Source organism: Uranotaenia lowii, chromosome 2, assembly GCF_029784155.1.
Source record: "Uranotaenia lowii strain MFRU-FL chromosome 2, ASM2978415v1, whole genome shotgun sequence".
NCBI lineage: Eukaryota > Metazoa > Arthropoda > Insecta > Diptera > Culicidae > Uranotaenia > Uranotaenia lowii.
In genome coordinates this window covers 118,194,690-118,222,491 of record NC_073692.1, presented here as the reverse complement: position 1 = coordinate 118,222,491, position 27,802 = coordinate 118,194,690, and the positions used below count along the sequence as shown (strand labels likewise).

Genomic DNA, 27,802 nt, shown 5'->3' with positions numbered 1-27,802 from the left:
TTAAAATTTTTAAAATTTTTGTCCAGATTGGGACCATGTCCCAATTCACTTCAGTTTACGGTACTACATAATGTTAGCTGGTCCGGTTATACTTGGACTTATCCAAATGTTTTATACAAAAAATTGGTTGCCCGGATTTTGTTAAAAAAATGCCTGGATTTCGATCGGATTTTTTTCATTTTATTTTCAAAATCAAACAAAAAACTCAAGCTTAATCATATAAACTTTTGGTTTTCGCACCATAGCACAGTGGTCCAAAATGCGAAAAACGTGATCGTTGCTTATAACTTTTTTAGGTCACATTTTAGCATATTGATGTCTTCGGAGAAGTTTGTCAGTAAAATCAGCTCTATAATAAAAAACTAATATTTTTCTGATTAATCCCCCTACAAGTGAGATAAAATTTCTAACTTCTCTGTTATAAGTTTTAGCTCTTTAATGTCTTCGACAAACTTGTTGAAAATCAAATTTTCTAGAACTTTGTCTCAGCTGCCAAGTTTCTAAAATAATTATTATCCGAGATATCGGCCAAATAAGAAACTTAACCTCTAAAAATCAGTTTTTTAATAATAACTTTTTTCAGTAAATTTTAAGTTTAACAAAATGTTCGAAAACGTTGTTTGTCTTACTAAAATACACCACTTTGTTGAACATTTCATGTTTTCGTAAAATGTGATACTGCAGAGCTATGTAAAAAAGATTACCGAAAATAGGGCTTTTTCACGCCTTATTTTACAAACATCGGGCAACATCGGGCAGCCCGCTTTAGATGCAAAATAAAGTCGAAGATTTCGTCTACAAGATGCAGGTAAAATCGTCAGTATCCACTTGTATCCAAGCGAGATACATCAATTTTACTTTTCCATGTTTGCATTGAAATCAACGATTTCTATGAAAGCACATACAGTGCATTATACTACGTGTGTTTTCTTCTAGTTTTTCCCCGCGCGATGTCAGAAGCAAAGGTTTGGAAGCGCATTTGTATTATTAGCATCTCCAGCTTGTAGAGGATATCTATTTCAATTGAACACACAATAACCTGTACTAATAATACAAATGCGCTTCCAAACCTTTGCTTCTGACATCGCGCGGGGAAAAACTAGAAGAAAACACACGTAGTAGAATATGCGCTGTATGTGCTTTCATAGAAATCGTTGATTTCAATGCAAACGTGGAAAAGTAAAATTGATGTATCTCACTTGGATACAAGTGGATACTGACGATTTTACCTGCATCTTGTAGACGAAATCTTCGACTTTATTTTGCATCTAAAGCGGGCTGCCCGATGTTGCCCGATGTTTGTAAAATAAGGCGTGAAAAAGCCCTATTTTCGGTAATCTTTTTTACATAGCTCTGCAGTATCACATTTTACAAACATGAAATGTTCAACAAAGTGGTGTATTTTAGTAAGACAAACAACTTTTTGGAACATTTTGTTAAACTTAAAATTTACTGAAAAAAGTTATTATTAAAAAACTGATTTTTAGAGGTTAAGTTTCTTATTTGGCCGATATCTCGGATAATAATTATTTTAGAAACCTGGCAGCTGAGACAAAGTTCTAGAAAATTTGATTTTCAACAAGTTTGTCGAAGACATTAAAGAGCTAAAACTTATAACAGAGAAGTTAGAAATTTTATCTCACTTGTAGGGGGATTAATCAGAAAAATATTAGTTTTTTATTATAGAGCTGATTTTACTGACAAACTTCTCCGAAGACATCAATATGCTAAAATGTGACCTAAAAAAGTTATAAGCAACGATCACGTTTTTCGCATTTTGAACCACTGTGCATAGACTTATTTTTTTTAGCAAATTTTATCAAAATTAACATGAAAGGTTTACTAGAAGCCTGAAATACGATTTTAAAGCTGCTGGTGTGTATCGACATAAAAAAAGTGTTTCAAGTGGTGCTTTGCATTGCCCGGATACGTGCGGGAAAAATTCTGGCAATATAACACACTATTTTATTACGTATCATGCTAACCTTACAAAAAAAAATTATAATAAATGATTGGTGAAACACATATCAATGCTTACAAGCCATATTTCTTTTATAATCTGGCTTCAGTGCAATTCATGATGTTTTTTACAGTTAGATTGATTTATAAATTCAACGTTGAGGAGGAGTTCAAGTAGGCGTTGCCTTGTGAAGACGTTAAAATTCTCACTCCGTTAAAAAAGTTTTCCCTGAAGTAGGAAAAAATTATAAAAGAGATTAAAGCACATCAAATCCAGCTGATGATAACTACAAGAATGGAAAAATTCTCGTGAATATTCCATACACCGGAAAGATGTGATTAGAGGCATCAGTAGTTCCGAAGAAGATCATCTCTGCTCCTCCAAAAAACGTCATGAAAATCATCACTTTGAAATTCTGTTTTTCATCTAAGCACATTAGCAGTGTAAAAGTCATATTTAAAATTACAATTTTTTCCAGTTGTTTTTATTTGTCAATTATGTAGGAAAATTCTTCTTTGGTCCCAAAAACCAAAAGAAACCATAACTTAATACGAGTTTTTTTTCCCTTAGGATTTCTAGTAATGTTAATAAATCTGGGTTATATCCGGGAAGTTTTCCACTAACACTGGACATCCGGGCCGAGCCGGACTTTCCAAGATTTTTCTTTGAATACCCGGGCAATGTGAATTGCTAAGCTTAGACCTTAAAGCTTTATTTTTTTAAATTCTATTGTTCTAATTTCGAAACAGACTAAAAATCGTTGTTTGTCACTGAACTCTCAACCGTGATCGTGAACAGTTTTTTTTCTTGATTTGATTGTGAAGAAAACAACGAAGGCAATGCTCTGGATGAATATTGAAAATACTTTTATTCTTAAATATTTATCGCAAGTTCAATAAACAATTCTGCGCTTATGATTCTTCACTGAAACACCCATTTTAACAGCTTTTCTAGGATACTGGTTTCATAAAAAGGTCTTCAAATTCTGTGTTTAAGTTGACGTTACGTATTTAAGTCACGGTGTCTTTTATTATCATTGAAAAGAAATAAATCAGCATCTCTGAAAACAAGCCCTTTCGGTGCCGACTCTCCCCTATTCAGAGAACTCTTCAGAAAAAATCAATAAGGGAGGGGGGTCTAGATCAACTATTTTTTAAGATTTGCGAACAAAACATACCACTGAAATTTTCAAATTTTCGTCAAAAAATTTTATTTTAGGTTTTCAAATGGTACACTTGAAATCTAAATTTTTTTAAGATTTTTTCAAAAATAAAGAACAACTTTAAAAACTTGAAAAAAAAGATTTTTGATCTAATTTTTTTCCAAATTTTTTTTTAAATATTTTTTTAAATTTCTTTTCTAATTTTTTTTGAATATTTGTCATTTTTGTCATTTTTGTCATTTCTGTCATTTTTGTCATTTTTGTCATTTTTGTCATTTTTGTCATTTTTGTCATTTTTGTCATTTTTGTCATTTTTGTCATTTTTGTCATTTTTGTCATTTTTGTCATTTTTGTCATTTTTGTCATTTTTGTCATTTTTGTCATTTTTGTCATTTTTGTCATTTTTGTCATTTTTGTCATTTTTGTCACATTTTTGTTCTTTTTGTCATTTTTGTCATTTTTGTCATTTTTGTCATTTTTGTCATTTTTGTCATTTTTGTCATTTTTGTCATTTTTGTCATTTTTGTCATTTTTGTCATTTTTGTCATTTTTGTCATTTTTGTCATTTTGACCATAATAATAAGCTTTAGGTTCTTATGTTAGATTTGGATTTTAAAATTTAAAAGATCATCAGATTAAGCAAACCCCTCCAGTTTTCTCCCGATGATTTTTCCTGTGTCCCTCACATCTCTGAAGGTGACATCAATTTAAATTAACAGGACTTTGGAAAACACGTGCAAAAGGGTGCACTTGAAATCAATTTTGATGAACGACCAGTTCCAGTGTAACAAAAAAAAAAAGATTTCCACTCCATTCGATCCATTCCATACTGGTCGACTCTTTTCCGATGCACTTCACGGCATTATCAAGCGAACCGATACTCGCGAAAGAGTCATTAACGAGCAGCATGATGCACAATCCGGGACCCAATCAATCGATCCGGAGCACTCGACTGGTCCCAATTTGCGATCTGGCTCTTTTAGCTCTGGCCACAACGCATATGGATGAATGGAATCGGACACAGGAAAATAAAAAAACATCACATCGATGTAAAAAAATAGAATGGAAATGGGGTCGGCATTGCTCATCACAATCATCTAGGAGTAAGCCTTTGGCAGTCATTTGCACAGATTTGTGATTATTTGTGTACCTACTGTTCTATATATGTACTCTCAATCCAATCTATACTTTTTTGTTTGTAAACTTAAAAAATGGAATGGACTGAAATTCTAGCATGTTTAAACTTTTTTTTTTCAAAATTCTCGTTTCTGAAGCAAAAATAATGTTAAATTTGATTAAGGATAAGATAATTTTTCCCTATATTTAAGAATTTTTCAAATTTTCTTCACTGGATTAAAATATCTTTTCATTTGAGTCAGCCAACGACGAATAACCATAAGTCTTCCTTTTTCCCCCTGTTTACTTTCAGCTGTATGGATTACGTGAGCCTCGGGTGTTGTACTCTGGCCTTTGGCCTGTACGTCAACACGCTAAGCGCTGGATTCGTTTACGATGACAGGTAAGTCGCATTATTTTTTTTGTTTATTTTTTGTTGTCGTGCTTCCCCAGCTCCGTCGAATTTTAGCCACTTTGGACAAATGAAAAACGCAGCTCTGGCACGTTATAACATGTGAATCAATTTTCGGAAGGCGCACCCCCCCGGTCGGTGGCGTGTTTTTTTCATACATTTATTAACAACCCCAAATAGGACGTTTCTAAATTTACCTTATGATAAAATTTTGAAACTCGGAAAATAAATTTCTACTTCTATATATCGGGAATGTCATGAAATTTTCAAAAGTATGAAAATACCAAGTATTTTTTAAAGTAATAACAGTTCCGACACGATCTGATGAATATGTCATAATGACATCATCAAACTAAACAGGAAGGTGAGGTTTTTCCAACTGCGAATCCAATTTGCTTAATTAAAAAGGAAGAAGTGAGGTATAATTGAATATCACAACCAAGCTAGGGATTTTTCTTTTACTAAAAATACAGATATGAATTTCAATTTATTGATATACAGTTAAATACAACTTCCGATTTCATCAATGTTTATCCAGGGATATGGAACAAGATGTTCTGAAGTCGGGGATCTACAAATTATCCTTAAAATGTGCATTACTTTATCACTTTTGAACGTTAATTATTTATGAGGAAAACATGGATTAATTTGAAAAAAAAAAACACCGCTTCAAGGGTCCAAAGTAGGGCAACTATTCCAACTTTTACCACACAGCATTCGTACTTTTGCTCAAGAGGAATTGTTTTGTAAAACGCTCGAAAAACAATGTTCATACTGCTGCAAGCTCTTGGAATCAAGGAACAGAAATCAATACTAATGAAAACTTCTTATTTAAAAGCTAAAGAGCCCCGTGAAAAATATCTCTACTAGTTTTTTCTAATATAGGTTAAGGATGCCCAAGAATAGCCGATGTTTCCCGCGGGCTGATCAAAAGAATTTTGTTCAATACCTGTAAAAATCTTATTTTTAGGCTTCAAATTTTTCAACATGGACAAATCTTAGCAGAATTATTACCTCAAAAGTACTTCAGCGAAGTACTAAACGTAGCTTAGTTTAAATTTCCTGTTTTTTTTTAAATCATGTGAATAAATCCAGACCGTAGTATGCTTTACTTATCCACTTTACTTTATAAGCCCTCGCATGTCCAAAAAAATCAGGATTTTAAATCCGGATAATACATCGTTATATTAATTATCTAATGAGAAATATAAATAGGAGGGCCCGGCGTATCAAACATTAAGTTTTGATAATGAAATATTTTTTCGAAATGAAAAAATGTAACGTCAAAATTTAAATAAATAACACTAAGTACCAAATATTTTAAGAAGATTTTCAGGACAGAAGATGTAGATTAAGGAAAAACATCTCCCTTGTTCATTAAATGCAATCGTCTTGAATAATAATCAGGTTCATTTCTATCACTCAAACTTTTCAAAATTTTGTGAGAAGTTTTATGTATATGCAATTCATGTTTATGTACTTATTTCAGCTGAAAGGCTTTATAAAAACATTTAAGAATTTTTTTCGGGTTATTCACGGGTATTATTGAAACTCTTCATTTTTCGATCATCATTATTTATATTCGCGTTAGTTTTTAAATTCTAAACCGTTTGCTCTTCCTTTTTTTGAAAACAAAAATCAAAATAAAAAAGCTTTACTCGTTTATATTGGATCAATCGTCAAAGCTGAGTTTTTCTTTTAAATTTTCATTTAAATTTCAGGTTCAGATTTGAATTTTGAATTTTACTATATTTATCTGATTTAACCGAAGCTTTTCACTACTGAATGAGGTACTTCTGTTTTACAGTTATTCTCTACTGAAGTAAATATCCGAAATTCAGCTTATCATTTTTCAATTCATAATTGATCTGATTTCATCATAAAAACGATCTCAAAGTTCAAATGAAAATTCCATTGAGTGATTCTCATATCATGAATATTTTTATGTTTTTGATCTTATCTTTTTTCATATTAATTAAACTGAGACTTTCCACCCTAGTGTTGTTTCTTCAGTAACTGAAGTTCAATTTAGGAATTTTAATGACTTTTGAGAACTCAAGATTTTGGTTCAAGGTACTTCACCCATTTGAAGTTTTTATCTTTTTTTTTTTAAACATTTTATTTTCATTTTGAATTCATGTTATTAAATAGAACCCTTGATCGCAAAAGAGTTTATGTGAATTCAAGCGAATTTCGAAGAAAAATACTATTTTGTCATGTCCCATAGACTTTTACAAAATTTTCTCTCAAAATGTATCTCTTGTAAAATTCAGAAAAACAATTTGTCCAAATATTGTGTTTTTTTATTTGATGAGAATTATCAGTGATATAAAATTAAATTAAATTGAATTAAGCATTTAGATTTTGAATTATAAATTTTAAAATTCCTACTTTGAGTCTGATTGTAACTTTTATTAATAATTTTATAAAAGGATTTCATTTTTCATCTGTTATTTGTTTTTTGAAACTCGCTTAGAAATTATGATTTTCATTTTAGTCATTGAATAGTTATTCTGACTTTGACCTAGTTTTAGATTCAGAATTCTTTAAATTTTAGAAATAATTGTATCTCCATGGCATTTGATTTAATTTTTTTTAAATAAATTGTTTTTTGTTAAATAATGCTTAATGTTAAATAATGCTTTCGATAAAGCCCATACCTGGCTACCAAAGAAAAAATTGAAAACTTTTTAAAAATCTGTCCTTGAATTCTTTTCAAAAAGATAAATCTAGTTTAAAGTAAAGGTATTATATAAATAGTGAATTTAAATTTGAATATAAAAGCTTTTAGTTTTGATAAGATGCTTAACTATTTCACACTGTTTACACGTGATGGACAATTTCTATTTGAGATACCAGAAACTACGTATTTCGCAGTTGGCACATGAGAGAAAAAATCGATTCCTAGGGGTATTTATTTGTTTGTTCTATTTCTCGTTTTTCAAATTTGTTTTTAAATAATATTCTTTAAATTTAAAAAAAAATTAAGAATGAATTTAAAAAATTAAATTCGTATGATTTTGACTAAGAAATGGCAAAGGGACGAAAAATATATTGTATGTGGTCGTGAACTATTCCGGTTTATTCTTCAAACTTTTCTCCTTAAAAGAACTATTGGAAATTTCTCCTCCTCACTTTCTTCTCAATGAGTTTAATAAAGGTTGCCAGAAATTTATGAGCACGTATTCTGGTCGGACAAATCCGGGCTATTTTATAGAAAAACTTTGTAAAATCTGTGAATTTGATTTGAAAAACTGAAAACCAAAAACCGGGCAATAACCGGGCAAATTTGAAAACAAAAAACTAGGAATAACTCAACAAAAATCAAGAAAATTTGTTTTACCAAGATTGAACAGCAGATTTAAAATCTTTGTTTTTGCTTCCAAAAAAACCTTTCATGATTATTTATTTAAAATTTACTCAAAAAAAAATAGTTTCGACCAAGATATTGAAAGAATTTGTAACACAGTTTGATTTTATAGTTTTTTTTTCGTTTATGAATAAAGTGAATGAATCCATGGGAAATACGGGCTTTTGTCAATGAAATCCAGGTTTTTTTTCAATGAAATCCGGACAACCAGGCTTGACCGGTCTTTCTCAAATTTTGTATAAAATATCCGGAACAACTCGAATAAACCCGGGTTGTCAGGCAAGCTTTGTTTTAATGCTTAAAAATCAAACAGAAACTGAATTGGCATGTGCAAGAGAAAAAACTAAAATTATTTTATATGAAGCTCACTATAATCATTTTTGTGCTTCCATTTTATCAGGTAAAGTGGTTCTTAAAAACCATGAATTAAAGAAACTCATTGTTTTAAACTTGTTGTTCGAAATCTTAGGTTGCCAGATTTTTTCAGAACGTATCCGGGCAATTTTATATAGAAACCTGGCAAAACCCAGGCATTTTATTTCAAAACATACGACCATAATTCAGGCATATTTTGTCAATACTTTAAAATTACTAAACAAAAATCAAGAAAAAAAAATGACAAAAAACTTTTTTCTCCAAAACTCATCGAAATATTTAAAATCGTAATTCAAGCCTTCAAAAAACCATTTATAAATATTTTTATATAACTTGCTCAAAACAAATTTTTTGAAGGTTTGAATAAAAAATTGTACCTTAATAATTGTTTTTTTTTCATTTGTTTTGCCAAAAAAAGTGAATAAACCCGGGCAAAATCTTGTCATTTTTCATCAAAATCCGGGCAACCAAGCCGGGCTGGAATGTTTCCAAATTTTGCATTAAAAATCCGGGCAAACCCTGATAAAACCTGGTAATCTGGCAGCCTTATCCTAGAAGATAACGAAAGAAAAAAAAACAACTTCAAGAGTAGGGGGATGTGTTCCTGAATACGCAAATTAGGCAATAAGCGCATACAGTCGATTGGCGAAAAGGCCGATAGATCAACAAATGTTATTAGTGCAGTTAGAGGGTAATCTGTTTTAGACACGGCATGAAAAAAAAATGTATCGTCAAAAGTCAGTCAGTAAAGTCAAAAAAAATTTAAAAATTCGAACAAGATTTTTAACAGTTTTGATTTAAAATTTTGAACTTTTTTACTTGCACGTACAGAATCTGAAAATAAAAACGTAAACGGGTGTTCATTCTTATTCATCTGAAAATCAGAAATTCAACAAATTGAAGCTTTTAGCAATTTTTAAATTATAAGATATTGGAATAAGAGATAGGTTCTGAAAGCCCAAATTGGGCAGGTTAAATGCCTTTTTCAAGAAAAAATACTACATTTTGGTCAGTTAAATACACAATTTTTGGACCAAAAAACTTTTTTTCTTGAAAATTGCTAGCTTATTTTCAATTTTGATACAAGTTTGGTTCATTATTCATTTTTCACGTGTAGTATTTAACCCAAACAAGATTTGAAAAATATAAAATAGATGAACTTTTTTTAAAAATTTTGGATCCAGAATTTATTTAAAATCAAATATTTTGAAAGCGAACTTTTTTCAAAGATCGCGTACCCGGAACCTCTAAACATGATTTTTTTTAGTCGGCCCCATACAAAAGTATGTTTTCCACATCCTTTACTACCATTTGGAGGGTGAGTCTCCAGATGCCTGAAATGCCTTTTTCAAGAAAAAATACATTATCCTTATAGTTCTTTTTATGATTGAAGCATAAAATCTACGCTCGAATGACAATATTACAGTGGAAAAGGAAGAGCCTGATACTGATCTGATAAAAATATGATATGCACAAAATATTACCATGAAATATGGCCATATGACATCCCTGGTTATGTTTTACGCAAAAGAACTAGTGATATCTAAAATTTCAGCCTTGACGTATGCTAAACATCAGTTTTTACCATTTTCAATTAAATCTTACGAAAATATTGCAAGTGAAACTGAAAAAAAGCTTAAAACATGAATATGCACATTTAGCCCGTCCAGTTTAGGAAATTGACGATTTTTATAACTTTAATTATAAATTATTTTCACAAAAACAGTAAGAAATTTTAACAAAAAAAAAATGCTCTAACGTATAAAAAACTGATATCCGCTCAGGTGCATAAAGTTTTCAGACTTCTATCGATTGGAATTTGGAAGAAAATGAGTATTTTCCTTAGTATGCGCATTTAGCCCGCCTCCTCTTAACTAGAAATAATTTTGTTTGCAGATACTTTTTATGTCTTAATTTTCTTTATAATATTTCCACAAAATTTTCACAACCACGATTGTTTCCATTTTGTCAAACGGTTTTACTCTGTACCATTTATAATAGTATAAGTCGTTCAAACCGAGGTATCGGAAAACATCTCATCGCCTTATTTCATACCGATTGGCGGATAAGCCCTGACGAAGAAATCGCTTTATTTCGAAAATGTATCATCGTCATCATACACTCCGCACAATTTCTCCATAATGCATCACATCAATCTGTACGTCTTTTTCTTAAACGGTGTTACTCTGCTACTTCAACTTTTGTTGAATTGAGATTTGTCGCCTTCTGTTAAACAACTACGGTGGAAACATTATGTTTTCACGTCATCAATCATCAATCAATAATACAAGTCCAAAAATTACGATTTTTAAGTTCACAAATAATGGTTGTTCGTTGATCCATTATTTGAAGAAAATATTAACGAAAAATATAATCATAACAAGATTTTATGAGTGTTAAAAGTTTAAGTTTGAAGAATCCTGTTTTTTATGGAACTATGAACGGTACTGTACATATAAAAATCATTTTATACACTTTTTCACATTCAGAAAAAGTCAAAATAAAATTTAGGTGGGTCGAATTACCAATTATCCGTTGGATTTAAATATCTGTTTCGAAAAAAATTGGGGGGGGGGGGGGGGGGGGGGGGGGGGGGTGAATGTTTATACAAAGAGAAGCAATTAGTTTTAAAGGCCAGAGACTTTCCAAGTACTCAATATTGGCATGTTGTTAATAATTCACAGTTTCGCTACTATTTTCGGCAGAAACAAACATGTTCATGTTGTTTAACGCACCGGCCCTCGGTACAAGAGCTTAGTGTCGGGTTGGTAATATTTCAACCATAACCAAAACATAACGTGAAAGCCAAAGCATTACAAGTGTTTTTGCGATCGGGGGAGGGCCAAAGTTCAGCCCTAAGCTGAATGACAAACGGGCGTCCCTCCTTATATGTTTTGTACGAATTCCTTAGTGTAGTTGGTACCTAAACCTACATAAATGTAAGACAGAAATCGGTCTACTTAGTCACAATGTTGCTTCATATGAATTCCGATATGGTTCGCTACTGCCCTTCAATGTGGCCAAACTGGGCCGGGTGATTGAATTTGTATGGTATCGATTATGAGCGTGTAAGACCGTAACATGTGTCCCCCGAAGGAGCCATCCAGGATGCGTCGTTGCTGGCCCGAAACTGATACCGTCTTCAGATTATGAGTACCTTGATTCGGAACGCCACTAAGCCTACGCAATGCTTTGGCCGGGCAATCGGCCAACTTTTCGGTCGCTCGAACCTTCGAGAGAGGATTGTGGGGAAAGCTTCCTTCAATTTTACACAAACTGGATACACATTCTAATTGTTTGTAAAACGTTCAACTGCTTCCTGTGCTTCTGAACAGTTCTGTACTTGGATAGGAAAATGCAAAAATCGATGTGGAACGATCCATTTTGCTTCCATTAGGTCTGGGGTTTTATGTTTCAATGCAAACCGTTCCGATGTTATTTTAACGCTCGGCAAACGGAAAATGGACACTTTCCTTCCGAAATGCCGCCGGCTGTCAGTGAATGGAACAATTTCCATCGAAAATGCGTGTCTGCTCCGGGTTTGAATGAATGTCTGCACCTTCGCTCGACTCGGCACTGGGAGGTGGATCCATTCCATACCGGACATTATAATTACACGATACTTGGGACTGTTGGAATTCACACCCCCACCCACTTACTCACACCCACACATAACGCGAACGGGAACCATCCGAAGACTTTTGAGGGAGGGTTCAGGAGGCACAGGAATCGAAATTGTGGTCGAAACATATTGTTAATTATTGGTTGGGTCTATTTTCCGGCTTCAACTACGTGTTTTTGTGGTTTGACCCGCTGCGTTTGCGTTTGACATTTTTCCATAATGAAGCCCTCCCTCTGCTGGGTGAAGCCCTAAGGCGACAATCTGCCTCACTGATCAATAGCCTGGTTTTGCCCGATTGTTTGAAAAAGTTCTAGTAGTTATTACCTATTTCGGAAAAAAGTTGATCTCTTGAGTGGCACCCGTAAGCTGACATTTTCGGAAACATTATCATTAAATTGATTACCGGTTATCGATTCCGTTAATGACAGGGTTTCAATTGGGGCTACAAAAAATAGTTGACCTTTGACGTACAAACATTTAGAGGGATTGGTTGATAAAAGAGGAAAGGGTTGTTCATGAGGTTGTCAGATTTTTTTCCACACGTTTCCGGGCCGAGCAAAATCGAGCTTTATTATTTGGTAAAATCCAGACCATGTATCTTAAAAATTTCAACTTAAATCCGAGAAATATAAAAAAAATTAATCAAAACCCATGAATTTTCGACAAAAATTAGGAAAAAAAAGGAATTTTGAACACTTTTGAACAGCTTCGGAAAATTTTGATAAAACTTGGTCATTTCATGATATTATTGAAAGCTCTAAAAAGCACAACCTGTCATTTTTAAATACTTTTGCGTAATTTGAAAGGGTTAAAACAGTTTCATGAAATTCTCAGCTTAAGAATAAGCAAAATCATTCATGCTGGAACAAATATCAATTTCTTTTTTTGTCAATTTTATGTTAATTGAGAAAAAAAATTAAATATCCGATATATTACAAGAGTAAGAAACAAATTGTGGAAAAATGGGAGTAATTTCACCTTTTGTCTTCTTGTTTCATTGAATTTTTCGATAAAAAAAATTGATTCATAAGTTTTGTGAAATGATATAGTTTGCAATTTTGTTGCGTACAAGCTTTGTGTATTTATTCCAATTTAATAATTTTTTGCATTTATTTTATGATCCTCCCTCACGGTGTTCCAACTTTGTTCCAGCCTTTTAAGACAAACTTCATTTCAAGATTATTTGAATTTCATAGATGATTAAATCAGCAAAAATTTCTTCTTCCATACAAATATCCATACAAAATTGGCGGCGTGCGGAGTGCAACAACGTCCTGGTGGTGTTCGGGACCCAAAACAGCAAAATCACGACGGTTCTCCTGCGAGATAGTGAGGTTAGCTGCGGGCCTTGCGAGCCCGTGACTACAAAAAACATAAGCAACGAACAACGAACAACAAATTTTGGATGGAAATCGGCAAAGACCCACGCGACGAAAAGGGACTAGCGATTGGAAACTTGGAACATGGAACTGCCGATCTCTATATTTTGTGGACAGTACCCACGTGCTCTCCAACGAATTGAAGAGCCGCAAATTCGACATCGTAGCACTGCAGGAGGTATGCTTGAAGGGCACCACGGTACGAACGTACCCAGATGGTCGTGCCATCTACCAGAGCTGCGGCAATACACACGAGCTTGGAACAGCTTTTATAGTGATGGGAAAGATGCAAAAGCGCGTGATCGGGTGGTGGCCGATCAACTCACAAATGTGCCGGTTGAGAATCAAGGGCCGGTTCTCAAACATCAGCATCATCAACGTGCACAGCCCTCACATCGGAAGTACCGGTGACGACAAAGACGAATTTTACGAGCAGCTGGAGCACGAATACGACCGTTGCCCTAAATATGAAATCAAGATCGTCATCGGGGATTTTAATGCTCAGGTCGACCAGGAGGAGGAATTCAAACCGACAATTGGAAGGTTCAGTGCGCACCAGCTGACCAACGAAAACGGCCTCAAGCTTATTGATTTCGCCGCCTCCAAACGAATGGCCGTACGTAGTACCTTTTTCCAGCACCGCCTCTCACACAAGTACCCCTGGAGATCACCGTGCCAAACGCAATCACAGATCGACCACGTTTTGATTGACAGCCGGCACTTCTCGGACATCATCGTCGTCAGATCCTGTCGAGGCGCCAACATCGAGTCAGACCACTATCTGGTGATGGTGAAGATGCGCCCAAAACTCTCCGTAGTGAACAACACACGAAACCGGTGCCCACCTCGGTTAAATATCGCACGACTGAAGCAACCTGAGGTCGCAGCAGACTACGCGCAATCGGTCGAAGCAGCGCTGCCGGCAGAGGGCGAGCTTGACGAAGCCCCTCTCGAGGACTGTTGGGATACCATGAAGACAGCCATCAACAGTGCTGCGGAGAACGTCATCGGTTATGTGGAGCGAACTCGATGGAACGACTGGTTCGACGAGGAGTGTAGGAGGGTGATGGACGAAGAGAATGCCGCGCGGGTGACAGTAGTGCAAAGGGGCACCCGTCGAAATGTGGAAAATCACCGACAGCGGAAGAGGCAGCGAGTCCGAATTTTCCAGGCGAAAAAGCGCCACAGAAGGAGGAGCTCGAGGAGCTGGGGCAGCTGCATCGTTCCCAAGAAACACGAAAGTTCTATCAGAAACTCAACGCATCCCGTGCCGCAAGCCGAAATGTGTCGGGATAAGAACGGGGGCATCCTGACGGACAATCGTGAGGTGATCACAAGGTGGAAGCAGCACTTCGATGGACACCTGAACGGCGCACATGCAAGAGATCAAGACGGTGGGGGAAGGTTTATCGCCGGCGTAGCCAACGACATAGAGGAGCCACTCCCAATGATGAGTGAAGTTAAGGAAACCATTCGCCAGCTGAATAGAAACAAGTCGGCAGGGAAACAAGTTGGCCGATTACCTACAACGATTGATAGTTCGGATCTGGGACATAGAACAGCTACCGGAGGAGTGAAAGGAGGGGGTAATATGCCCATCTACAGGAAGGGCGACAAATTGGACTGTGAGAACTACCGAGCGATCACTGTCCTCAATGCCGCCTACAAAAGTGTTGTCCCGAATCCTACTCCGCCGCCTAACTTCACAAGCAGACCAGATATTCACATTACGGTAAATTCTCCAAAAATGCCGTGAACACCAAGTCCCTACGCACCATCTATTCATCGACTTCAAAGCCGCATACGACACGATCGACCGTAACGAGCTATGGAAAATCATGGACAAGAACGGCTTTTCCGGGAAGCTGACCAGACTGATCAAGGCGACGATGGTTGGAACGCAGTGCTATGTGCGGATTTCGGGTGAATTGTCGAGTTCATTCGAATCGCGCAGGAGGCTTCGACAAGGTGATGGTCAATCCTGCATGATGTTCAACGTGGCGCTAGAAGGTGTTATTCGACGAGCGGTAGGCGAAATGCGGGACACGATTTTCAACAGATCCAGTCAACTTATCTGCTTTTCCGATGACATTGGTATAGCCGGTAGATAATCTTCGGCTGTGGAGGAGATCTACCGCAAACTGAATCGCGAAGCAGGAAGGATTGGGTTGCTGATTAATACGTCCAAGACGAAGTACATGCTGGCCTGCGGATCCGAGTCCGATCGAACCGTGACACCAGCCGTGAGATCCGGAGGCGAATTATCGGCGGAAGTTGTGCTTTCAATGTACTCCACAAGCAACTGCGGTCGAGAAGACTTAGCCCTCGCCCGAAGTGTAACCTGTATATGACGCTCATTAGACCGGTTGTTCTCTACAGGCACGAGACATGGATATTGCTCGAGAAGGACCTGCGTACACTCGGAGTATTCGAGCGACGAGTGTCAAGAGCCATCTTCGGTGGCGTACAGGAGAACGGAGTGTTGAGGCGAAGGGTGAACCACGAGCTCGCGCGACTCTACCGCGAACCCAGTATCCAGAAGGTGGTGAAGGCTGGCCGGATACGATGGGCAAAATATTTTGCGAGAATGCCGGACGACTGTCCTGCAAAACAGATCGCTTCGAATCCGGTTTAAACAAGACGAGCGGGGGCGCAACGAGCAAGGTGGTTAGACCAAGTGGAGCGTGATCTGGCGAACGTGGGGTGCCCGAGGAATTGGAGAACGGTTGCCATGGACCGAGTGAATTTTAAGAATTATGTTCGATGTCGTGAGACGAAATACTATGTAAATAAAAATCTTATATATAAAAATGGAGGCGTTTTCTTGGTAACAACATCACGTATGAATGGTCGGTCGGAATGAAGTGAAATTTGGTATCCGAGGGTTTTTTGGGTCAGAGATGGTTTGTATAATAGTTTCAAGAATTGCACTTTTGATGAAAGGGGGGTCCCCATACAAAATTATCTCTTCACATCTTATATATAAAAATGAGGGCGTTTTCTTTGTAACAACATCACGTATGAATGGTCGGTCGGAATGAAGTGAAATTTGGTATCCGAGGGTTTTTTGGGTCAGAGATGGTTTGTATAATAGTTTCAAGAATCTCACTTTTTATGAAAGGGGGGTCCCCATACAAAGTTATCTCTTCTTCTCATCTTCTTATATATAAAAATGGAGGCGTTTTCTTTGTAACAACATCACGTATGAATAGTCGGTCGGAATGAAGTGAAATTTGGTATCTGAGGATTTTCCGGGCCAGAGATTGTTTGAATAATAGTTTCAAGGATCTCACTTTTTATGGAAAGTGGTCCCAATACAAATTCAACTTAATTTGTCACGATTTCCATAAGAATCTATTCGCGAGCACGGTGCAGTTAAGGATGCGTAGATGCAATTAAATATTTATTACGATTTATACTTTAGAAGGTAAAACGAAGTTTACCGGGTCAGCTAGTAACCATATAAAACTGAGATGCTTTGCGCTAATTCAGGAGTCATACAAATCATCAAATTTGGCACTTATATAGAAACAAAAAGTCAATTTTTGCAGCACTCTTATGCGCATACAGCCGATTGACGAAAAGGCTGATAAATCAACATATCTAATCAGTCCAGTTTGAGGGCTATGTGAGTGTTATACTGCTATACAAAGTAAAAAAAATGAAATTCAAACATTTTTTTTAATTTCGTTAAAATATACTTAACTCTAAAAATAGTGCATACAGAATCTGTGAGCAAAAATGTTAATAGAAGGACCAGCAAATTGAATAGGGACCGTGACATGTCAAAATGACTGGTGAAGGGGAAATTTTTTAAAACAAAATATTTTAAACTTTTTTCTTCCGACATTAGTTTGATATTTTCGATAATATTTTGGTTATAAAATGGTAATATTATTTTTACCATGGGTGCACGAAATCACCTCATTTTGGCATAGTTGACCATTGCGTCTATGTGGTCAACTGGTTGAATATTTCAAATCATAATCAAAAAATCAAAAACTATTACCAATCCTTTTAAAAAGTAATGCTAATTGATTATGGGTTTTGACCATGGGAGCACGGTTTCACTTCAATTTTGTCGTAGTAGATATTTTCTAGCACCCACCGCTCTGAAGTTTTTCAATATGTTCCTTATAAATCAAACCTGATATTAAAAGTTTTAAAGCATAATTTTTCTATAAGTAGAGCAATATACAATGGGTGCACGGATTCGCTGCGATTCAACCAAAATTAATTTTTTTGCATGCTTAAGTTAAAGTTTCGAAAGAAAATATATCGTTTACACTTCATTCTTCGCAATGGGTGCACGGATTCACCGCAATTTCATCAAATATTGTATTTAATTAAAAAAGGAAATTTAACACTTCTTAACTATAAATACCACCGAATCCGTGCACCTATAGTGAAGAACCATGCACATAGCAAAAAAAATCATTTTTATCTAAAATGCCTTTATACTTTACCTTTAGCATGCAAAAAAGATGATTTTGGATAAATGGCAGTGAAACCGGGCACTCATAGTAAATTGCTCTACTTATAGAAAAAAAAAGAAGAGAAATTCGAGAGCGGTTGAATTTTAGAAATAACGTTCGTCAAGTTATATCGTGAAACGGATTTCTATGAAAAAAAAAATTATACCATACTCTAAACCATGTCTCAACATGAATTTAAATTAACAATTTTTTTTTGTAGCTCCGTGTTTTTTTCAGTTATTTTTAATTTTTCAAATATATGCGATTTTCACCCTTATCAGAATAAGGCGTAACTTGCAAACAAACTATGTTTTCAATGAAACTTCCAATGAAAAAGTATGAAAGTTTATATTTTTTTCACGAATTTTTGATACCATTAGAGCCAATACGCATGAAAACACAGATTTCAGCTTTTTTTCGGTCTGTTCCAAACAATTTTTCCATTTTTTTCTGTCAATAAATTACAGGGTGACAAAAAAGTCCGGTCACACTTTTTTGGGGTCGCCTGTAGCCTACACGTTGCATCTCTCTGGTGCCTTCCATATGTCAAATGAAAGAGCTAACCTTGCTGCCCAAAGTGGCAGAGTTTCGTTTCTGTGCAGTTTGTGTACATTGAGTTGTGAGCCATGGCAGCTGTTATCGCTGCTCGATTTGGCGCGCAGATGACGAGGTCTTTTTTTCGGACAAGAAGCAGTTCGTTTTGGAGCAAACAGTCAATCGCCAAAATGATCGAGTTTGGAGTGTGAGCCTCCAGCAAGCTCCTGCGGACAAGCTGAACGTTTCCCGGTTCCAAAACAAGACGTCAGTCTTGCTTCCTGACAGATGGCGCAGCATCCCTCACCGCAAAGGTTGTTCAGGCGTTTTGTGAGAAAAACTTGACCGATTTCATTTCGAAGAATGAATGGCCTCCGTCGACTCCGGATCTGAATCCACTGGATTGTTTCGTGTGGGGATACATGATGTCGAAGCTGAACGACTATAAAATCGCAAATTTGGTGCAATTCAAGCGAGTTATCATGAAAATCTGGGACGAGATGCCGATGGAACAGGTGCGCGCCGCTTGCGACGACTTTCCGAGACGTCTGAAGCTGGTTCGTTCAGATAAAGGTGATGTAATTCCGAGGTATCGTCTGTGAAGTATCTTTATGAGTTACTGAATAAAGCTATGAAAGCCAGATTCAGATTTTCTTCTTATTTCTTGAGATATTGAAGTTTTCCTGAGTGACCGGACTTTTTTGTCACCCTGTAGTTGTAGTTTCAAGAAAACATAAGAGGTGCTGCATACATTTAGGGGTAGAATATACAACAAAACTTTCTTCTACATACCCAACTAGCTGACTCGGAAAACTTCGTTTTACCTTTAACCTAACAAATCGATGGAAACTGTTGAACTTCATCTACACATCTTTAACTTTTTCGTGCAAGTGAATCATTTTTTATGAAAATCGTCATCAAATTGTTCGAGTTGTATTCTATTTCAAGTTGATTTTGTATTGGAGAACGCCTTCCATAAAAGTAAGATTCTCAAGGCTATTATACGAACCATCTCTGATCCTAAAAACTCTCGGTTACTAAATGTCACTTCATTTTGACTATCCGTTTATACGTGATGATGTAACAATGACAATGCCTCCATTATTATATATAAAACGTGTGACAAAAGTTCTGTCAAAATTATTGTAATTTTTTTCTCCAGGAGTTTCTCTAAAGTATTAAAGAAAAACTATAATTTATTAACCCTGCTTTGATAAATCTAAAATACTTTTTCAAAATTGGTTTCTTCGAATCGGGAAACAAACTTAAAATTTTCAAGCAAAGTCGCAGTGTCGAGAAATTAAAAAAAATTAAAAGCCATTCCTTCATTCTGTTTTCCCATTTCCTGGATTGGGGGATGATCGCCGCGGCATCCTCTTGGTGTGACTAACGAGACGTGGAACGTGACAGTTTGATACAGCCAGCTTGGTGTAGTTTGTTCTTTATTTTTGTTTTCTGTTCTGTTCATTCATCCCTTTTTCCCGAACTTTCCCTTGCCCGGGCATCGGTTTGGATTCCGATTCTTCCGCCCACAACAAACAATACGAGGTCACCATTGAATTGGAAAAACTTTTCTTCGTCGGATTTTTTTCTCCTCGGCCGGTTCTACATTTTACCAGAAAGCTCGCGCCGTTTCTTGTTCTCTATCTACTTTTTGCTGTTACATACAGCCATACCGATACACAGGATGGTGTCATTTTATTACTGTTACTTGGTCGATCACCACCCCCTCTTTGTCGTTTTTTCCGCTATAGTCCGGAGTGTGCTTCGGTATCGAATTTCGTATTACTTTTGCGCTTTTCCCGCGGCCATGTGTCCTCCTTCTAGTTGAAACGAACCGACTTTGTTGTCTACTCTTGCTGGACTGAAAGGGCCAAAGCTCACCTTCCATTTAGCTTAGGTGTTCATGTTCGGAGTTTGCTGCTTCTAGAAGTGTCCTTCGCTCTGTACAGGAAAATACCAACCTGGTTCGCCACGTGATCTCTTGGAATCTGACACGCCATGTCCCAGAGAAAACGACGACTTTAGAGGGAGGCTAGAGGGGTTAAAATGTGCACTTCCCGGACCACCTTTGGCTCCGCAAAAAGGATCCGGGCTCATGTATGTTGATGTTGTGTCGTTGTTTCCAAGAAACAAAATTTAATTAAATTTTTCACAAGCTTCTCACCAATTGCACAAGGGTTAGGGATCGTTCATAAGCCACGTAATTTTTTTCTTGTGTCTTTTAGTTCTACTCACTTCGTTTTTCCCGAAAAGCCCCTCCGAAACATGCTTTGTGCTTAAGTTGGTTGTAGTTATTTTGCATCCAACTCCTTGGGGATTGTTGTTCGTGAAAAACTATCTGACATTAACACGAGAGAGAGCGAGAATTTAAGTTCTAAATTTGATTTCTTCATTGCCGTCATTGTGTTGGCTGCAGCGAGATGCTGCCATGTTTTAACTCTCGAGATGTCAGTGCACTGTTTTTTTTTTTTGCTGCATATTTTGAATTCATATAAGGCTGGCTGGAATGAACATCAAATTCTTTCTTTGTTTCCAAATTCTTCCTTTCGATTTTTCCAAAAATCCAGAAGACGGGAAATAAATAAAATTTTAACTCATTTATTGAAAGATTTTTCAAATTCTTCGAAAGTTCAAAATGCTTTAAATCAAAGTTAAGAAAGGAAGAACTGTATTACAATTGGTATTCGAGATTTTTGTTCAATATTTTGATCTTAAATAGAACGATTTCGAATTAGGAGCAATGTTGATTGTATGCATTTGGTTAAAAATAATGCGAAAAACAAAAAAACTGGAAAAATTGCAAGGAAGTTCGTATGCAACAAAATTGCATGCTATATCATACCATAAACCATACCATAAACCAATAAATGAAGTTATTTTTTATCAAAAACTTCAATAAAATCAAGAAAACAAAGTGAAATAACTCCTTCCTAAAATTGTTTTTGGTCTTGTAGTTTTTCGAGTATTTCTTTTTTTTTTAATTAACACAAAGTTCTTTAAACATTATTTATACCCCCTTTCTGAATGTTTGGAAATTTCGAGGGCGTGAGGAGGGGGTGCACAGTGGTTTAAAACTCTATAAACGTGATCATACGCTTTTTGATGACTTAAATGTCAAAATAGCTTTATGGTATGTTCTAAAATGTTTCATCATTTTAAAATGTGCATATTTTAGATAATTTTTCAATTTTTTTATGTTTATCATTTTATCACTTTGATGTCTTCGAAAAAGTTGTAGATCATCAAATTTCAATAAACTTCGTTAAATACGTCAAAGCTCTATCTATTGAAAAAACATGTTTTAAAGACATTTTTTCAAAAACTAACCTCAAAAACCGAAAAATTCGTTTAACTATTTTCGAAGCCAGTTTTGAGACAAATTATGTATTAGAGAGTTGTGGCAATTGTAAAACTACACAATTTCATTAAAGGTGTTAAGTCACTATTTTGAAGTTTAATGGTACTTTTTGGGTGATTTCTTTAAAAAAATTGCATGTTTTTATTGTTCAATATCTCTGAAAGTTGCTAACATACCAAAACAAAATTATATACATTAGAAAGGGCAATCTTTCAACCTTCATGAATGCATGAGGTTTTACCTACTACTAAAATAACTTATAAGCTTCAATTTCTTTTATTTCTGATTTTTAAAATATTCCACTAAAAGTTATTTAATTCAAACTTGTTTCGCTAATTCAGGACTGGATGGATCGCTTCCAAAAATTTTATTGCTATTTTTTGCAGCAAAAACAACCAAAAAAAGTTTTGGGAAGTAAATTTTTTTTTTAAAATTCACTACAAAACTGGCAGCTGTCTAGTGGGCATATTGTTTGCTAGCTAGAAAATTTTAGATAAAAAATTATATGATCATTAGACATTTTTGCATAATTTGGAACGAAGCTACGGTCTTGAACAAAGTTGTTCAATGGACTATAAACAAAGGATCATTTAAAAATTAGCACAAAATCCATAAGTATGCTCGGTTCCACAGAAAAAACAAAAATGGATGAGTTTTAAACCAAAACTAAGCTTTTCGGACTCAAGGGTTTAAGAATTTTATTAGCATCAATCAACAGCAACTTTTATCTCTCAAGAAAACTGGAACTTGGATATACATTTCAGTATACAACTGGACTTGAGTTTTGCTGAAAAATTGCAGAAGAACTTCAGATTAATGAAATTTGTTAAAAACTGTGTATTTTAATATCAAACTGTTAACACTAGATCCAAGACAATCAATTTCAAAAATTTAATTTTTTTTTTCAAGTTAGAACAAATGGATAAAATAAGCTAACACGCATATCTGAAATGAAACATATTTTAAAGTCCATTTACAGTTCTCGTGAAATGGAACGTAAAAAATCAAATTTCGCCATTAAACACGACGAGACTAGCTTTTGTAGCATGGTAGAATCAAAGGAAAATGGTTGAAACATGAAAATCCATACGCTGGTTGTGACCCATTTTTGAGTTTTTGACAAAAAAAAAGATTTTCAACGTTCATTCTCAGGAGGCTCTCATTGTGAGGCCTTTACTAAGAAATGATAGTTACTTTTTTTTTCATTTTTTCCCAAAATTTTCCTGAACTTCACCTGTGCAGTAAGGTGCTTAGAAAATTATATTTCTTAACCATTTACGGGTTAACGCATCTCAAAGCATCTACTCAGTTGCTGAACAGAAACAGAAAGGATAGATTGGATATCCCATGTAAACCTTCAGGATAATTTCCACATTGATTTTTCACATCATATTGCAGAACATTAAAGTGATTTTAATTGACAAGAAAAACAAAGAAATTGATTTTAATATTTAATGATGGTTTTTGTCGCAATAATCGATTTTTTTTAACAATAACTAAACTCATAGACAATTCTCTTGCGCATAAATGGTCATCACAAAGTTTTATGTACCAAGCATAAGCAAATTTCTTCAAACAATATTTTAAATTTTTTATCAAATGTCACTTAATATTTACAATTTTATTTAAAAGACGATTTTAACTATCACGTTTTTAAGATGAATTTTTATGATGTTAAGAATGAGAGAATGACACTTGCTTCTAAAAATCAAGTTATTCAAATAGTTTATATATGTTGAACATGAAAATATCTTCTAAGTTTAATTTCGGGATGCAAGATTTTTTTAATAATTGGTTACAAATCTTGAATAACAAAAGCTTTCTAATGCTTCCCTCCGGTAATGTATGTTTGTATGTAGATAATCCACCATGGGTGCACGGATTCACCGCAGTTTCGCCAACGATGCACTAAATTGCATTCTTTAGATTATAAGTTCGGCCAATCTTCAATGCATATTAGCACATACCCGACACCATGGCTTCGTGTGAACTGTCATGTAATGAATGAATTTCGTGTATGTGTATGTCTTATTTGTAGAACGACAAAACAGTTTCGCAACCGTATAAAATTCATAACATTCTCAGTGTTGTGAATCTTCGACAGGTATTCCGCATACGTGTAGATACCTGCCCAGCTGGCAACTGATTGAACGTTCTTATATAATATAATCAATAAATGAAATAGTAATACAACAGAATAATCTCACCTTTATACCCAACTTACCTCAAGACACACTAAGCTTACCTTTAGATGTAACCAACCTTAATCAGTATCATAACCATATTCATTTCCATCTGATCTAAAATAAACAATTTTTGAAGTTTTAAAAAATTGCGATGCAAAATATTTGAAACAAAATATCGAAAATGATAGATTCATTTTAAGTACAAAAAACTAAGAACAGTAAACATGATAACATGATAACATACTAATACAGTTAGGTAATTATGAAAATTTCTGTTATATGGTTTATAAAGTGGTATAAATATATGATATGATCATGAATAAGAACATAAATATAATGAATATGAATATGAATATAATGCATATGAATACCTCGCGTGAGCTTTCTGTACGTCGTATGAAACAAAATGTAAACAAACTACTTTATAACAAAATAATGCAAATACTGACATAAAGTAGTCGCAACTTCTTTCCATTTTGAAAAGTTGTAGTCTGGACAACATATTATATGTGTTAAATACAAATTTTAAAGTTGTTTTGATAACTTTAGCGGCATTTTTCTATGAATTCTTAAGATGTTTCATACGACGTAATGGAAGCTCACGCGAGATATGTATATAATGAATATGAATATGAAACATCAAATAGTAACATTTTAAATTAATTCTTCATTATAGTGTATGAGTTTCAAACGCTGATATTTATGAAAAAATAAATATATTCCTCTGCTCTTAAAATTATATTTTAATTTATAGCCTCTTTGTTAGTGCCAAATAAACTTCTGATTATTTGTAAGAGGCTCCTGAAAACAATACATCGGGCTGATTGATAAACATTTCATACAACATTTTAAATTTTTCGATGAAGACTGCTGATAATACTGAAATCTTGGATACAATCTTTAATTTATTCAGTTTCACAAAAAAGAAATATTACAACTTAAAAATTTACCTGGAACTCGCTTGATATAGAGTAAATAAGTTTTAAATCATGGGAAAAAATGTACGCCCATGATAGCTAAATCACGAATGCCTTGGAGTAAGTTTTGATTAGTTATAAGAAATTCATATAATTTTAACAAATATATTACTTACTATTTATAATGGTGAAATTCTCAATTGTCATATGATACGGCGAAATCATTTATGGAAATCTAGCAAAATTTAAAAATTAGGTACATACAAATGAAACTATAAAATGTCCTGCAAAATAAAATTTATTATAAAAAATTTGTAAAAAAAAATTAAAATTAACATGCAAAAAAAGGAGATTAATACATAAAAATAAAAATCAAAGGTTTGAAGAACCTCTTAGCTGAATGAAACTATGATTTCAAAGTAGTCGAAGATTCCTTTGAATTCAGCTACAGTATTTGAAAGACCCAAATACCAGCATTTCACCAGCTACCTGCTAGCATCATCAGTGGGTTTCTAATGCTTCCCTCCGGTAATGCTCTTAAATAAAGTTTGCCAAATTGCCCGGATTCATCCGGGTTTGCCCGAAAATTTAGTAAAAAAAATTGGAAACAGTCCAGCCCGGTACGGTTGTTCGAATTTAATTTAAAAAGCTTGGATTTATTCCAGATTTTTTCACTTTATTCGGAGAATTAAACAAAGAAAAAAAAATTTTGTCCCCCAAAAAAAAGAAATTATTTTATTTTTCTTTAAAAAAATAATCATGAAAAATTTTTTGGATGCAGAAAATATTTTTCTTTATTGTTGTTGAGTAACTTCTGGGTTTTGACAAAATTTTCACGAATATTTAGATAATTAGACGTCAATTTTAAATCGAAAGTTCCGATTTTGCCATGGTTTGTTCGGCCCGAATACGTACTGGAAAAATTCTGGCAGCCTTACATTAAATTACTAAAAAAAATCTTTAAATTTAAAGTTGTATTCAACAATTTTAAATGAATTCAAACGATGCCGTTCGTTGATTATAAAAAATATATTTTTATAAAAAAAGTGATAATTTTGATCTGTCATACCTAGAACAATTGCTAACAATTATAAAATATCTGATAACAGCATTATTTTGAATGAATATCTTATTTGGTTGGTGAAATTATGGATTATTGAAAAATAACTTCTTCAGTTTTTGTAACTTTTTGACTTTTCATAGATTATTTATCGGCTAAGCGTATTGAGATGCTTTGAAAAACGATATTTTAGTAGGTCATTCCCGTATTTGGTAAAATTAATATAATTTGATTTTAAATTTAGTGTAAAAATGCAACACTATGTTTTGTGAAGTACTTTTGAATGTATAGTGCAAATTCATGAAATTTTTAATGAAAGTACCCAGTAATATAATGTTTACATGGGCAAAAATTTGTGATGATCTGTCAAGGGGTTTTTGATAAAGCGTCCGAAAAAGAAGTGCATCGATTTTGATTTCTGGGCAGCACGTTCGCCATCTATATTTCACATTATGAACCATCCTTTCTTTTAATCAAGGAATTTTTGGGTGATGGTATCTATTTTCTGGAGTTTATCCTTCAAATGAACTCTTTTTTTTTTATTTGATCGAAGTAATGATAATTATTTTATTTATTTGGGATTCTGTCTCACAACATAACCTGATGAACCTCCAATTCATTCGGTCCATGGCAACCGTTCTCCGATTTCTCAGGCATCCTACATACGCCGAAGTTATGACTAGTTTAGCACATTTATCTCTTTTGCAAAAAACAACATCATGGATTTATCAGAGGCTGAATCATTTGGCCGAAAAACATGAGGCCGAATGGAGAATAGACGTAATAATCGTAAGGCCCAATGGATAGGCCGCATGGTCGTAAGCTCGAATGGTCGTTGGGCTGAATGGTTGCTAGGCTGTATGGTTGCTAGGCCGATAAGACATATTAATGTTTAATGAATGCTATTGTTAGGCCAAATGGTCATCAGGCCGAATGGATATTAGGCCAAATGGTCATTCGGCTTAGCGGTTTAGCGGCCATTTGGCCTAGTGACCATTCGGCCTTGCATCTTTTCGATCTAATATCCATTCGGCCTTACGACTATTCGGCCTAATTACTATTCAACCTGACAACAATTCGACCTTATTACGGCCTCATGGTCATTCGGGCTTACGACCATTCGGCCAAATGGCCATTCGGCCTAACAGAAATTCAACCTTACAATCATTCAGCCTAACAAGCAGACAAGCGGTAATATTTATGTCGTAAAATAGTATCCATTCACTCGGCCAAATAACCTTCGGCCGAGTGTCCTATTCGGAATATTGTCTTTTTCGGCTGAATATCCTTCGACCTGTTTACCAATTTGACCTACCAACCTTCGGCCTAACATTTCTCGGCCTGACGGCCTTTGGCCAAATGTCCGGGTCCCGATTTATAATCACTTCCCCACAGTTTTCTTATAACAAAATGATTCCAAATTCAATAAAAGTTACGATATCACCTTTTTGAGACCTTTGGAAGTACTATGAAAGAAAAACGGTTGAGTTAAGAGGCATTCTTCTTTTGCATATTTATCCGTTTATCGTGACAATCGTTATGAACTATGTATGGTTTTGCAGTTTTCACGAATTTTTGGCCTTAATTTTCAACTTTTTTCTCCATTTCCTTTTCCGGAACATTCAAAAAAGACTTTTGAAAATTTTGGCTCTAGACTTGCATGGTGCCCACTAAAAATTTATTTTGCAGCCCATTGCGATTTTTTTTTCTAAATTTTGCCCCACAAGCTGTTAACTATTTAGCAAAGGCCATATTTTGTTCATTCTACCGGTAAACATCTTTTCCAACTTGACAACATGAAGTGTGGCCTGTTTTTAGTGCACTGTTTATATTGTTAATTGAATTTATCGACCTTATGGGTTGAAGTTAGGTT

At 34.8% G+C, this 27,802-nt stretch overlaps 1 protein-coding gene across 1 annotated transcript in view; it reads left to right on the top strand.

The window, feature by feature from the left end:
- Positions 1-27,802, top strand: part of LOC129743637 (protein O-mannosyl-transferase TMTC2-like) — an 878,041-nt gene that overhangs the window by 141,286 nt on the left and 708,953 nt on the right. Inside the window, exon 3 of the mRNA XM_055735714.1 lies at positions 4,552-4,641. Coding sequence (XP_055591689.1) covers positions 4,552-4,641 — 90 coding nt within the window. The remainder of the gene's footprint in view (positions 1-4,551; positions 4,642-27,802) is intronic.